General features: G+C 53.3%; 2 protein-coding genes across 6 annotated transcripts in view; one reads left to right on the top strand and one right to left on the bottom strand.

Moving 5' to 3' along the window:
- Positions 1-617: 617 nt before the first annotated feature.
- DKKL1 (dickkopf like acrosomal protein 1) overlaps positions 618-11,199 on the bottom strand; it is a 12,018-nt gene continuing 1,436 nt past the window's right edge. The window contains exons 2-5 of one of the 2 annotated variants that reach the window (XM_008064178.1): positions 6,378-6,552; positions 5,446-5,586; positions 5,233-5,325; positions 618-1,032 (exon numbers count right to left, since the gene is read on the bottom strand). In XM_008064178.1, coding sequence (XP_008062369.1) covers positions 709-1,032; positions 5,233-5,325; positions 5,446-5,586; positions 6,378-6,552 — 733 coding nt within the window. In that variant the 3' untranslated portion in view covers positions 618-708. The remainder of the gene's footprint in view (positions 1,033-5,232; positions 5,326-5,445; positions 5,587-6,377; positions 6,553-11,199) is intronic. The other variant, XM_008064179.1, reaches the window with a different exon arrangement.
- The window catches only part of TEAD2 (TEA domain transcription factor 2), a 17,378-nt gene continuing 14,306 nt past the window's right edge, over positions 8,128-11,199 (top strand). Inside the window, exons 1-4 of one of the 4 annotated variants that reach the window (XM_008064180.1) lie at positions 8,128-8,252; positions 9,848-10,085; positions 10,461-10,525; positions 10,965-11,027. In XM_008064180.1, coding sequence (XP_008062371.1) covers positions 9,854-10,085; positions 10,461-10,525; positions 10,965-11,027 — 360 coding nt within the window. In that variant the 5' untranslated portion in view covers positions 8,128-8,252; positions 9,848-9,853. Of the gene's footprint in view, positions 8,253-9,051; positions 9,203-9,847; positions 10,086-10,460; positions 10,526-10,964; positions 11,028-11,199 lie in introns of those variants that run through there. The other 3 variants (XM_008064182.1, XM_021715602.1, XM_008064181.2) reach the window with 3 other exon arrangements.

The raw sequence follows: 11,199 nt of genomic DNA, 5'->3' as shown, positions 1-11,199 counted from the left end.
CAAAAAAAAAAAAAAAAAAAAAGGGAAGTCAGAGAGTGTGAGCTTGGATTCCTGGCTCTGAGGTGTGGGGTCCCCCCTGTGAGAACTGGAGAGAGACCTCTGGGAGCTAAGGGCCCAGCCCCCCAGCTGACAAGCCAGTCAAAAACTGAATGAGTTTGGAAGCAGCTGCTTCTCAGAGCTTCTCAGGGAGAGCCCAGCTGGCTGACACCTTGATTTTGGCCTTATGAAACCCACAGTCGAGGACCAGCAGAGCCATCCTGGATTTCTGTGAGACAACACATTTGTGTTGGTTTAAATTGCCCCGTTTGTTGTCGCTTATTCTGGCAGTCATAGGATATAAACACAGGGGCCAAGTGGTCAGACAGGCAGGGTTGGGGTGAAAGGGTTGGGGGCTGGGAGGGCACACAGGGTTGAAGCTGGCAGGGTCGGGGACCGAGTGGACAGATGGGGCTGGCGGTGTCAGAGTCATTCAATCAGAAGACACACAGTGTCTGAATGAGAAAACAGAGCCTGGAGATTTAGCCAAGAGCTGGCCCTGTCATAATCAGGGCAGGATCTGGAACCTGCCATGTACTGACTGGCAGCGGCTTGGGGACAGATCCCGAAAGGAGATGGTGTTACTAGAAACAAAATAAAGTTTTATTTCCATGTGGTGCTTGGGACAGGGCTGGGTGGGGGGTACAGGGTGAGTGCTGCCAGTCCCCACCCCTACAGCCGCTGGAAGGGTCTGAAGATGTACAGGAAGTGGGTCTTGCGGGTAGGCAGCCTGGAGCGGCGGGAGCCCTGGGTCCCCTCTTCAAGGATGCCCTCCTGGGTCCCCTCCCGGAGCCCATCCCGGATGGCCTGCAGGCGGTGTCGCTTCTCACTAAGCCAGTGGCTGCCTTCCGGGGCATCCTGGTGGGACCTCTGCTGAGGCAGTTTCATGATCCAGAAGGCCACCCGGGGGGTGGGATGGAGTTCTGAGTGGAAGCTGTCCATGGCCTTGGCCTTTCCAGTGGGCACCAGGGTCTCCTTCTCTTCCTTCTTGGGTACCTGGGGAGTAGGAACAAGAAGAACCTCTCGCACTCTAAACAGCAACCTTAGGACGCTCAGTCCCCACTGGTCCATTCAACCCACTTCACAGTGGACAGGATACTTGGGGGTCTAAAAAGTCCTCTTTGAGGTTTATAGAGCACTTTGGCTAGGCACAGTGGCTCATGCCTTTGGGAGGCCGAGGCGGGAGGTCTGCTTGAGTCCAGGAGTTCAAGACAAGACTAAGCAACATGGTGAGATCTTGTCTCTACAAAAAAAAAAAAAAAATTAGCTAGGTGGGAGGCTGAGATGGAAGGACTGCCTGAGTTTAGGAAGTAGAGGCTGCAGTGAGCCATGACTATGCCACTGTACTCCAGTCTAGGCAACAGAGTGAGACCCTGACTCAAACAACAACAACAACAAAGCACTTGAGTTTACAAACACTTTAGGATTAAAAATGCTCTGAGATCTATAGAATACTTTGGGAATGAAAATACGTTCTGGGCTTGGCTCGGTGGCTCAGCCTGTAATCCCAGCACTTTGGGAGGCCGAGCTGAGTGGATTGCCTGTGCCCCGGGTTTGAGATCAGCCCAGGCAACTTGGTCTTTAAATCAAAAATTAGCTGGTTCTGGCTACTTGGAAGGCTGAGGGGAAGGATCGCTGGAGCCCAGCAGGTTGACACTGGGGTGGCCGTGAGGGTGCCACTGCACTCCAGCCTGGGTGACAGAGTGAGATTCCAACTCAAATAAAAATACATTCCAGGAGTTTCAAAGGGAGGAGTGACAGAGCACTTTGGGGATTATATGCCTGCTGGGATTACAAAGCACTTTGGAATTAAATACTCTCTGAGGTTTAGAAAGCAGCAGTCTGAAATGTACAAAGCACTTTGGGACTAAAAGTTCTTGGGTTTACTAAACAATCATGAGCATAAATGCACTGTTGATCTTTGATTTACTCTGGATCAAAAATAAAATAAACTTTCAAGGACAGCTCTGAGTTGAGGGAGGAAATTTGAATATGGACTGAGTATCTATTTGGTCCTTACAATTCAAAGTGCAGGCTGCTGTTGTTAGGTGTGCAAATTGAGGGTCCCCACCCCACCCAGACCTGCTGAATCAGTGTGTCTTTTAACAAGTGGAGGTCTGAGAAGTCCAGTAGGAGGCTGTTATAGGTTGAATTGCATCCTCCCCGAGTTCATGAAGTCCTAACCTCCAGTACCCCAGAATGTGACCTTATTTGGAACTAGGATCATTGCAGATTTAAAAACCATGTGAAGGTTCGTGACCCGCCCGGGCAACTTGGTGAGACCTCGTCTCTATAATAAATCAAAAACTAGCTAGGCGTGGTAGCGCACGTCTGTAGTTCTAGCTACTTGGAAGGCTGAGGCTTACAGGTAGCGCGTGCCTGTAGTTCTAGCTACTTGGAAGGATCGCCAGAGCCCAGCAGGTCGAGGCTGCGGTGGTCAGGAGTGTGCCACTGCACTCCAGCCTGGGTGACAGAATGAGACTCCAACTCAAAAAAACCCAAAAAACAAAACCATGTGAAGGCTGGGTATGATGGTTCATGCCTGGAATCCCAGCACTTTGGGAGGCCAAGGGAGGAGGATTGCTTGAGCTCAGGAGTTTGAGACCAGCCTAGGCAACATAGCAAGCCCTCAACTCTACAAAAAGTAAAAAAAAAAAACTAGCTGAGTGTGGTGGTGTGTGCCTATAGTCCCAGCTACTTGGAAGGGAGAGGCAGGAGGATGTCCTGAGTCAAAGAAGTCAAGGCTGCAGTGAACCGTGATCATGCCACTGCACTCCAGCCTGGGCGACAGACACTCAAAAAAATAAAATAAATAAATAAACATCATATAAAGATGAAGGCAGAGATCAGGGTGATGCCTCTACAATGAGAGAACCCAAAGATGGCCAGCAAACCACCAGGAGCCAGGACAGGGACCTGGAACAGATTCTCACAGCCCTCAAAAGGAAATCAGCCCTGCTGACACCCTGATCTTGAGCAACTACCCTCCAGAGCCCTGAGACAATATACCTCTGTTATTTGAGTAATTCAGTTTGTGATACCTTGTAACATCAGCCTTGGCAAACAAATATAGCTGGGTTTGTTTTTTTTTAGTTTTATTTTTGAGTCAGGGTCTCACTTTGTTGCCCAAGCTGGAGTGCAGTGGCATGATCATGGCTCACCGCAGCCTCAACCTCCTAGGCTCTGGTAATCCTTCTGCCTCAGCTTCCCTAGTAACTGGGACTATAGGAGCGCACCACCAGTCCCAGCTAATTTTGCGATCATTTTTGTAGAGATGAGGACTCATTATGTTGCCGAGGCTGGTGTATGTTGCCTAAGTTGATCTCTTTCTTTTTTTCTTTTTTTTTCAGTCTTCTTGAACTCGAAAGGTTGGTCTCAAATTCCTGTGCTCAAGCAATCCTCCCATCTCAGCCTGCCAATGTGCTGAGATGACAGCATGAGCCACCATGCCTGGCCAGAGATAACAGTTGGATGGCAACATTTTCTTGGGTGTGAAAATGGTATTGTGGTCTTGTGGTAGAAGAGATTCTGCTGACGTATTCAGGGGTGAAGTGTTATGATGTCAGCAAGTTGTTGCCATATGGTTCAGAAATACAAAAGTAAAAATAGATAAAATCTGGAAGATGCTAACAAGTGGTAAATCTAGGCCAGGGGTTCTCAACTGAAGTCTGGAGACATTTTTAGGTATCACAACGAGTGGGGGTAGGGAATGCTACTTCCGTCTAGTGGGTAGAGCCCAGGGATGATGCCAAACACCCTACAGTGCACAGGTCAGCCCCCACAACAGAAGATTATCCAGTCCCAAATGCCAGTGGTGCCAAGGTTGAGAAGCTTTGGTTCACAGAAGAGAATAGGCATATTGATTGTGTTATTAAAAAACACTCGTCTTTGGCAAAGTCTCAGGGTATAAAATAAATGTGCAAAAGACAGACGCATTTCTATAAACCAACAATAAAATAAACAAACAAAAAACACTTGTGCCAGGCATGGTGGCTCAAGCCTATAATCTCAGCACTTTGAGAGGAGAAGGTGAGAGGACTGCCTGAGCCCGGGGGTTTGAGACCAGCCTGGGCAACATCATGAGACCTCGTCTCTACAATAAACCCCAAAATTAGCCAGGTATGGTAGTGCATGCCTGTAGCTCCAGCTACGTGGAAGGCCGAGGCGGAAGGATTGCTGGAGCCCAGCAGGTTGAGGTTGTGGTGGTTATGAGCGTGCCACTGCACTCCAGCCTGGGCGACAGAGTGAGACTTCGACTCAAGCAAACAATAACAACAACAACAAAAAACACTCATCTGTAAGTTTGAAATTTTTAAAATAAAAAACTGGGTGGGTGTATGTGGAAACCATATGGCTTTACCAAACACTTTAGGATTCTTAAAACATTTTCAGGATTAAAAATTATATTTTCAAACACGTTGTGACTGATATCATTTGTAGACATTGACAAAAGGTGAGATACACAAAGCAATAGGAGTCCATAAAGCACTTTTGGAATTTAAAAAATCACATTTTGGCTGGGTGCAGTAGTTCATGCCTGTAATCCCAGCACTTTGGGAGGTGAAGGTGAGAGGATTGCCTGAGCTTAGGGGTTCAAGACCAGCCTGGGCAACTTGGTGAGACTGTGTTTCTACAATAAGTCAAAAAATTAACTGAGTGTGGTGGCACACGCCTGTAGTTCCAGGTACTTGGAAGGCTGAGGTGGAAGGATCGCAGGAGCCCAGGAGGTCGAGGCTGCGTTAACCATGAGCATGCCACTGCACTCCAGCCTGGATGACAGAGTAAGATTCTGACTCAAAAAAAAAGAGAAAATCATATTTTGAAGTTGACATGGGAGAGGTTTAGTGAGAGCTTTGGGATAGATTAAAACACCCTGAGATTTACAGAGCACTTACTTGGACATAAAAACACATTTTAAAGCTTATGGGGTGAAGCTTACCAAGCATTTGGAAGTGAAAGCACTTCTTGGTTTATAAAACACTTCGGTGCTCATAAAAACACTTTGGCACTCTTTGGGGATGTATTCTGAGTTTGTAACCCTCACTTCTGAGAGTTGGTTTGTCCCTTTTGACAGATGACAAATCTGAGGCCCAGACGGAGGTAGTTCCACCCAGCGTGAGTGGGAGGATCCACTTCTCTTCCTAAACTACAGAAAAAACTGGGGCCTAGACTCTGTGAGGGCAGGCATGTCCTAACCTTCCAGTCACCCTCTGATCTCCCCTCTGCTGGCTCGATGGATGCCACCAACTTCTTGTAGATCAGCATCTCCCCTGTCTTGTTGTCAGTCACCTGTGAGGATTGGATGAGTGTGAGAGCAAGCCCGTGTTCCTCCTCTGCCCTCCTCCCTCCTGGCAGATACTGCAGCGCGAGGGACTGAGGGATCTGGGAGGAGTTTCCCTGCATGGGCACCTTGTGGATCTGGAGGTGGCTGGAGATGGTATTGTTCCCCAGTTGGTGTGCCTGGTTCTCTTCTCGGTGGTAGTTCTGGGGAAGGCTCTGGAAGTCCATGGAGGCCTTGAAGAAGTTGTCCATGCTTCGCAGCAGGTCATTCTGGGGATGGAGGAGGGACTGGTGAGCTGCTAAACCTCACTTCTACCCAGGACATCTGCAGCCCTGCCAGGAAGCCGCCAAGGCCTTGCCCCATTGCCTGCCTATGCCTTTTTCTCTCTGTCCTCTGACGCTTAGGGCCTAATCTCTTAGGGCTTTCATCTCCCCTCCATCTATTCTGTCTCTGGTCTCTGTCCCATTGCCTTACTATTCCTATCCCTCATCTGTCCTGTGGTCTCTGTCCCCATATCTCTTTCCTCTTGCCTCTCTCTCTCTCTCTCTTCTTTTTGAGTCTGGGTCTCGCTCTGTCGTCCAGGCTGGAGTGCAGTGGTATGATCATAGCTCACTGCAGCCTTGACCTGGTGGGCTCAGGTGATCCTTCTGTCTCAGTCTCCTAAGGAGCTGGGACTACAGATGTGTGCCACCATGTCTGGCTAATTTTTTGAATTTTTTTGTAGAGACAAGTTCTCGCTATGTTGCTAGGTTGGTCTTGAACTCCTGGGTTCAAGCAACCCTCTCCCCTCGGCCTTCCAAAGTGTTGGGATTACAGGCGTGAGTCACCTCACCTGGCCTCGCTCTCTTTCTCCAGTCTCTTGTCTCTGTCCCATGTCCTTGCCTGTGACCTTCCCTCTCTTCCTATCTCTTGGGGCCCCCCTGTTGTCCTGTCTCTCTGGCCCTCTGACTCCCTCTGTGGTTGTCTGGGCCTGACACCTGCCTGGCCCTGACCCATCTCCCGCCCTGTCTCCCTCTCTTCTCTGTATCTCTTCTTCCCTCCAATCCCCACCATCGCTTACTTTCAGGAGAAAATGCCTGAAGTCTCGGAGTAGGCTCTGGAGTCCTAGAAAACCGGAGGAGTTCTCCTGGTCGACAGCATCCCAGATAGGGGCTGCAGTGGAGGGGGGCACCAGGGTAGAGGGAAGCAGCAGCAGCAGGACTAGCAGATGCCTCATTGCGGGAGTAGGTGGGGGGCTGTGGCAAGGGCAGAGGTCAGAGCCCCCACACCCATCAAGGCCCTACTTCCACCCAAGTCAGCCCTCTCCAGCTACCGGCTCAGGCCGCGTCCCCAGTCCTGGCAACTCCCACGCCATGCCTATTTCTCCCCCGCTCCCCTTTTCTTCTACCTCCACACCCTCCATCCGGCAGGCTCCCCCATCCTCCCAGGCCGGGCTCTTCTGGGTTCTGCTTCATACACTGATCTCATTTCTCACTGCCGTCTACATTCACACCAAGATCTCACTCCTCACCTTCCTCCACACCCCGCTCCTTGTTCTGGGCTCCGACCTTACGCCAGACCACAGTCCAGTCACCGGACTCCGAGACTCCGGGAGTCCGCGGACTGTTAAATCCCAACAGTTCTGGACTTGAGCCCGATAACTGGAGCGTTGGATACGCGTCTCGAGCTCTAGCCACGCCCCCACGATCTGACCACGCCCCTTCCTGCTATCCTCACCCGTGAATCGGGCCTCTATTCCATGACCACGCCCTTGAGAACGGGCCACGCCCCCGATTCTTCGTTAACCCCACCCCTCGTTCCCCTGGCCACGCCCACATTGCCAGCCAGACCACGCCCCCGTCGGTTGTCGCTCGCGTCGGAGTCCGCACCAATCGCAGATGGCAACGCCCCTTGACTTAGAGCCACGCCCCCGCTCTTGGGCCACGCCTATGTGTCCCAGAACTATCCTCCAGCGCCCATAGTTCTATTCCCCGGCTCGGGAGACGCCGGAGTCTCCCACTCGTTGGCCCACTCTGTCTCTGAGCCTTTCTCCGTGTCTCTTCTTGTTTTCCCGTTCTAAAAAGCCCCGTTCTCTTCGCAAAGCCTAAATCCAGTCCCGTGTTCTATCTTCCAAGAAACCCGGAATCAGGCTCCTCTTCTTCAGGACCCAAAGTCGGGATACCAGCCCCCTCTAGTGTCGTGATTTTGAACGTCTAGTCCTTCATCTTTAAGGGACCAGGCCCTAAACCCTCTTCTCTCCTCGGGCACTGAAGCTCTCTCCCTGTCCTAGGACAGCTGCCACCTCCCGTCCACTAGTGATGTGAATGCAAGGGCCTCCGGTAAACTCCAGGTGGTCTTGCCCACCACTCTTAACTCTGGTGAGGAAACCGTGCTTTCATAAGAATCAGTCAAAACCCATCCCTATACCCCAATCCTCAAAAATATAATTGGGGCTGAACAGCAAAGATTCTTTGTGTTCGTATCCCTTCCACACCCACAACACACAAACACTAGAGGGTAGGAGTTCAGGCCCCCAGCCCCCTCCTCTCTCAGATTTGGGAGCCCACGTGTCCAGCCCCCTCCTCCACCTGACCCAGGAGTCCCAGCCCCCATGCCCTACTCCCTCAGACCCGGGTTTCCCGGCGGCCATCAACCTCTTCCCTAAGACCTGCAGTCCCAACCCCCCAAGCCCCTCCTTTCCCAGCGACCCGAGCATCCCACCAGACCCCAGAGAGTCTTCTCCCCCAGAGCAAAAATCCTCCCCCAAACTGTCACGGTCGGATCCCTCTTCCCGCTGCTCACCACCGGGGCCCGCCCCCCCTCCAGTCCCTCCCACTTTTCCCAAACAAAGCTCCCGGCAACTTTCTCCCTCGCTGCGCCCCGCCCGCCCGCGGCTCCCCAGCCCCAGGCCGGGAGGTAGGAAGGCGCCGGCGGGAGTCGGGGATCTCGCTTTGGGGTGTGTGAGTTGGGGTGGGAAGTTACTCGTGATGAGGTGAGGTGTGTGTTTGGGGACCATCTGTGAACTGCTCGCCGCCCTCTTTTTGCCGAGGGGCCCGAGTGTGCGCTCGTGACCGAGCCTCAGTGAGCAGTGGGAACTTTCGCCGGAGTTAGGGTGCTTGTGGATGGGTCTGGCCTTGGGAGTGCGCGGGGACTGGGTGAGGGCGGAGGGCTCCGGCGGGGCGCGGGGGTGTGCGAGTGTCTGTGGCGGTGTCAGTTTGGAGTGAGAAGGACCCGGTATATAATTTGTGGGCATCTGGTCCCCCTTATGGAGAGAGGAGGGCCTCCGGGTGGCCGGGGGAGGGCTACGGGGCTTTCTGGATCTTGAGCCTGGACTCTTCGGAGGTTTGGAGCCTGGGGCGGGAAATTAGGGGGAACCTCTCTTGCCTGACTCCACCGTCCCTTTGTCTGGCCACATGAGGGAGGGCTGGGCTGAGATTTTGGCCTACGGGGGTCCTGAACGCCGCAGCGCCACTGGGGTTGGCCTGGGGTCTTTGTCTGCCGGCGTTCGAGGGAGGAGGGCAGTGGGGACCTGGACCCTGGGGTCCTGGGAAAGCTGGGGACGTCGTGGAGCCTCTAGGGAGGCGGGATCTGACTGTATTGGAAAAAGTTTTCCCTGTTCCCGGCCTCCGGAAAGTCACTGGGAACTTGAGTTGGATCCGAGCCCACGGCGCAGGGGGAGGGGAAGGGAGGAGAGGGGCGGGGCCGGGGGCCGGAGGGGAGTCGCCCTTGCCGGCCAGCCCCTCCCCTGATGGGGGTTGTGGGAAGCTGGGGGAGGGGACGCCTGGGCCCTTTGTTCTGGCTCTCCTGATGGCAGGGCGCCCCTGCCCCCCCAGCCTGTGGTTCTGTGAGTCTTTCCTGGTCCGGGCCTCAGTTGCTGCCCTGAGTCTCTGTCCCTGCTCTTTCTTGGTTTCTGTCGGCCTCTCTCTGGGACTCTGTCCCCCTCTCTGGGCCTGTGTCTCCCTGTCTCTCTGGGTCTGTGTCTCCCTATCTCTCTGGTCTCTGTCCTCTCTTTCTGAGTCTCAGCACCCCTCTCTCTCATCTCTCCTCAGTCTTACTTGAGCCTGCCCCGGCTTCCTGCTCGTCTAGCAGCTGCTGCTCATTCTAGCACCTGTTCTTGGGGTGGGGCTGGGAGGGCTTCACCCACACCCTCCTTCCCTCCAACTGGCTCCAGAATTCGGTCTCCTTTAAAACCAGTAATCCATACCCAAACTTTTAGCCCTCATGGACCCTGGGCATTTCTCTGGGGGATTCAGACTTCGTCACAATCCAAGTTTCTCTGGACACTCAGAGGAGAACACTTCTACCCTAAGCTTTCCCAGAAATCCAGGAGTCCAGGCCCCCAGCCCCTCCTGCCTCAGAGCCAAGAGTCCAGGCCCCAGCCCTTCCTCCCTCGTACCCAGGAATCCAGGCCCCCAGCCCCTCCTCTCTCAGACCCAGGAGTCCAGGCTCCCGGCCCTTCCTCCCTCAGATTCCCAGCCCTCATAGTTTTCAGTCCTTCACGGAGTGGTGGGGGGTTTGAGGGAAGCTTGCTGAGCCATTGTGTTCCTTCAGGCCCAGATGGGAGAACCCCGGGCTGGGGCCCCCCTGGACGATGGCAGCGGCTGGACGGGCAGTGAGGAAGGCAGTGAGGAGGGCACTGGTGGCAGCGAGGGGGCTGGGGGAGACGGGGGCCCAGATGCAGAAGGTGTCTGGAGCCCAGACATTGAGCAGAGCTTCCAGGAGGCCCTGGCCATCTACCCACCCTGTGGCCGCCGGAAGATAATCCTGTCTGATGAAGGCAAGATGTATGGTGAGTCACCCTCTGCCTTTTGCCCTGGCCCCCACTGATTAATGGCAATAACCTGCATTTATGGAGCGCTAAGTACTCTATAGGTAAAGATATATTATGTCCTTGCCACGACTCTGTGGTAGGAGCTAGCATCATCATTTGCACAGGGGAGGAAACTGAGGCACAGAAAGGTTAAGTGATTTGCTTAGTCCACAGAGCTAGGATGTGGTGAGCTGGAATTTGAACCATAGCTATCTGACTCTCATATATCTGAGGAGACCCCACCCCAGCTGCTGCAGATCTTTGGGAACTATTGCTTCTCTGTTCTTCCCTGGTATACTCTTTGTTGGGAAGTTCTGCTGAAGGTCTAACTCTGTTCCATCTTTGAATCTTTAGGTCGGAATGAACTGATTGCCCGCTACATCAAACTGAGAACGGGGAAGACACGAACTCGCAAACAGGTCTCAGAACTGCCATGTGGGCTTCTGCCTGGGGTGGGCCTGTCCTCTTAGGGCCATCCTAGTGTGGGCAGGAGTTCAGGTTCAAAGAGGAGCTGGTTCATGTACTTTTGGCGTGTCTGTGTGTGCTCGATTTGGGGATAGTTTTCCTAGTGGTTGTGTTAGAACCAAAGAGTCAGAGAGACAAAAGCAGTCAAGGAGAGAAGAATAAGAAAGGGGAAGGAAGCCCGGATTTGACGGGTCTGGGGAAAGGCTGTGGTGTTAGCGAGTTCCTGGAAAGAAAAGCCTGTATGGACACATCTGTGTGTGTATGCTCTGGAGACTGCTAGCATGTGTGTTTGTCAGCGTTCATGTTCCAGAAGTTCAGTGGGGCACTTGGGGGGGCGGGCAGTGAATGCAAGGGGCAGCGATTGGGCCTGAATCTACTCTGTGATTCCTCCAGGTCTCTAGTCATATCCAGGTTTTGGCCCGAAGGAAATCGAGGGAAATCCAGTCCAAGCTGAAGGTAGGGACTAAGGCAGACATCCTGAGAGAGGGACAGAGACCCAGAGAGGGTGGGGCAGAGACCCGGTGGGGGGAGCAGAGACCCAGAGAAAGGGACACAGAGACCCAGAGGGAGGGGGCAGATCCCCCGGGGGAAGGGTGAGACCCAGAGAGAGGGGAGGACAGAGGCCCAG

The sequence above is a fragment of the Carlito syrichta genome, unplaced genomic scaffold, assembly GCF_000164805.1.
Source record: "Carlito syrichta isolate Samal-C Ts95f unplaced genomic scaffold, Tarsius_syrichta-2.0.1 Scaffold307218, whole genome shotgun sequence".
Lineage (NCBI taxonomy): Eukaryota > Metazoa > Chordata > Mammalia > Primates > Tarsiidae > Carlito > Carlito syrichta.
Note: the sequence above shows the minus strand (reverse complement) of the source record. Positions and strands in the feature narration are given on the sequence as shown.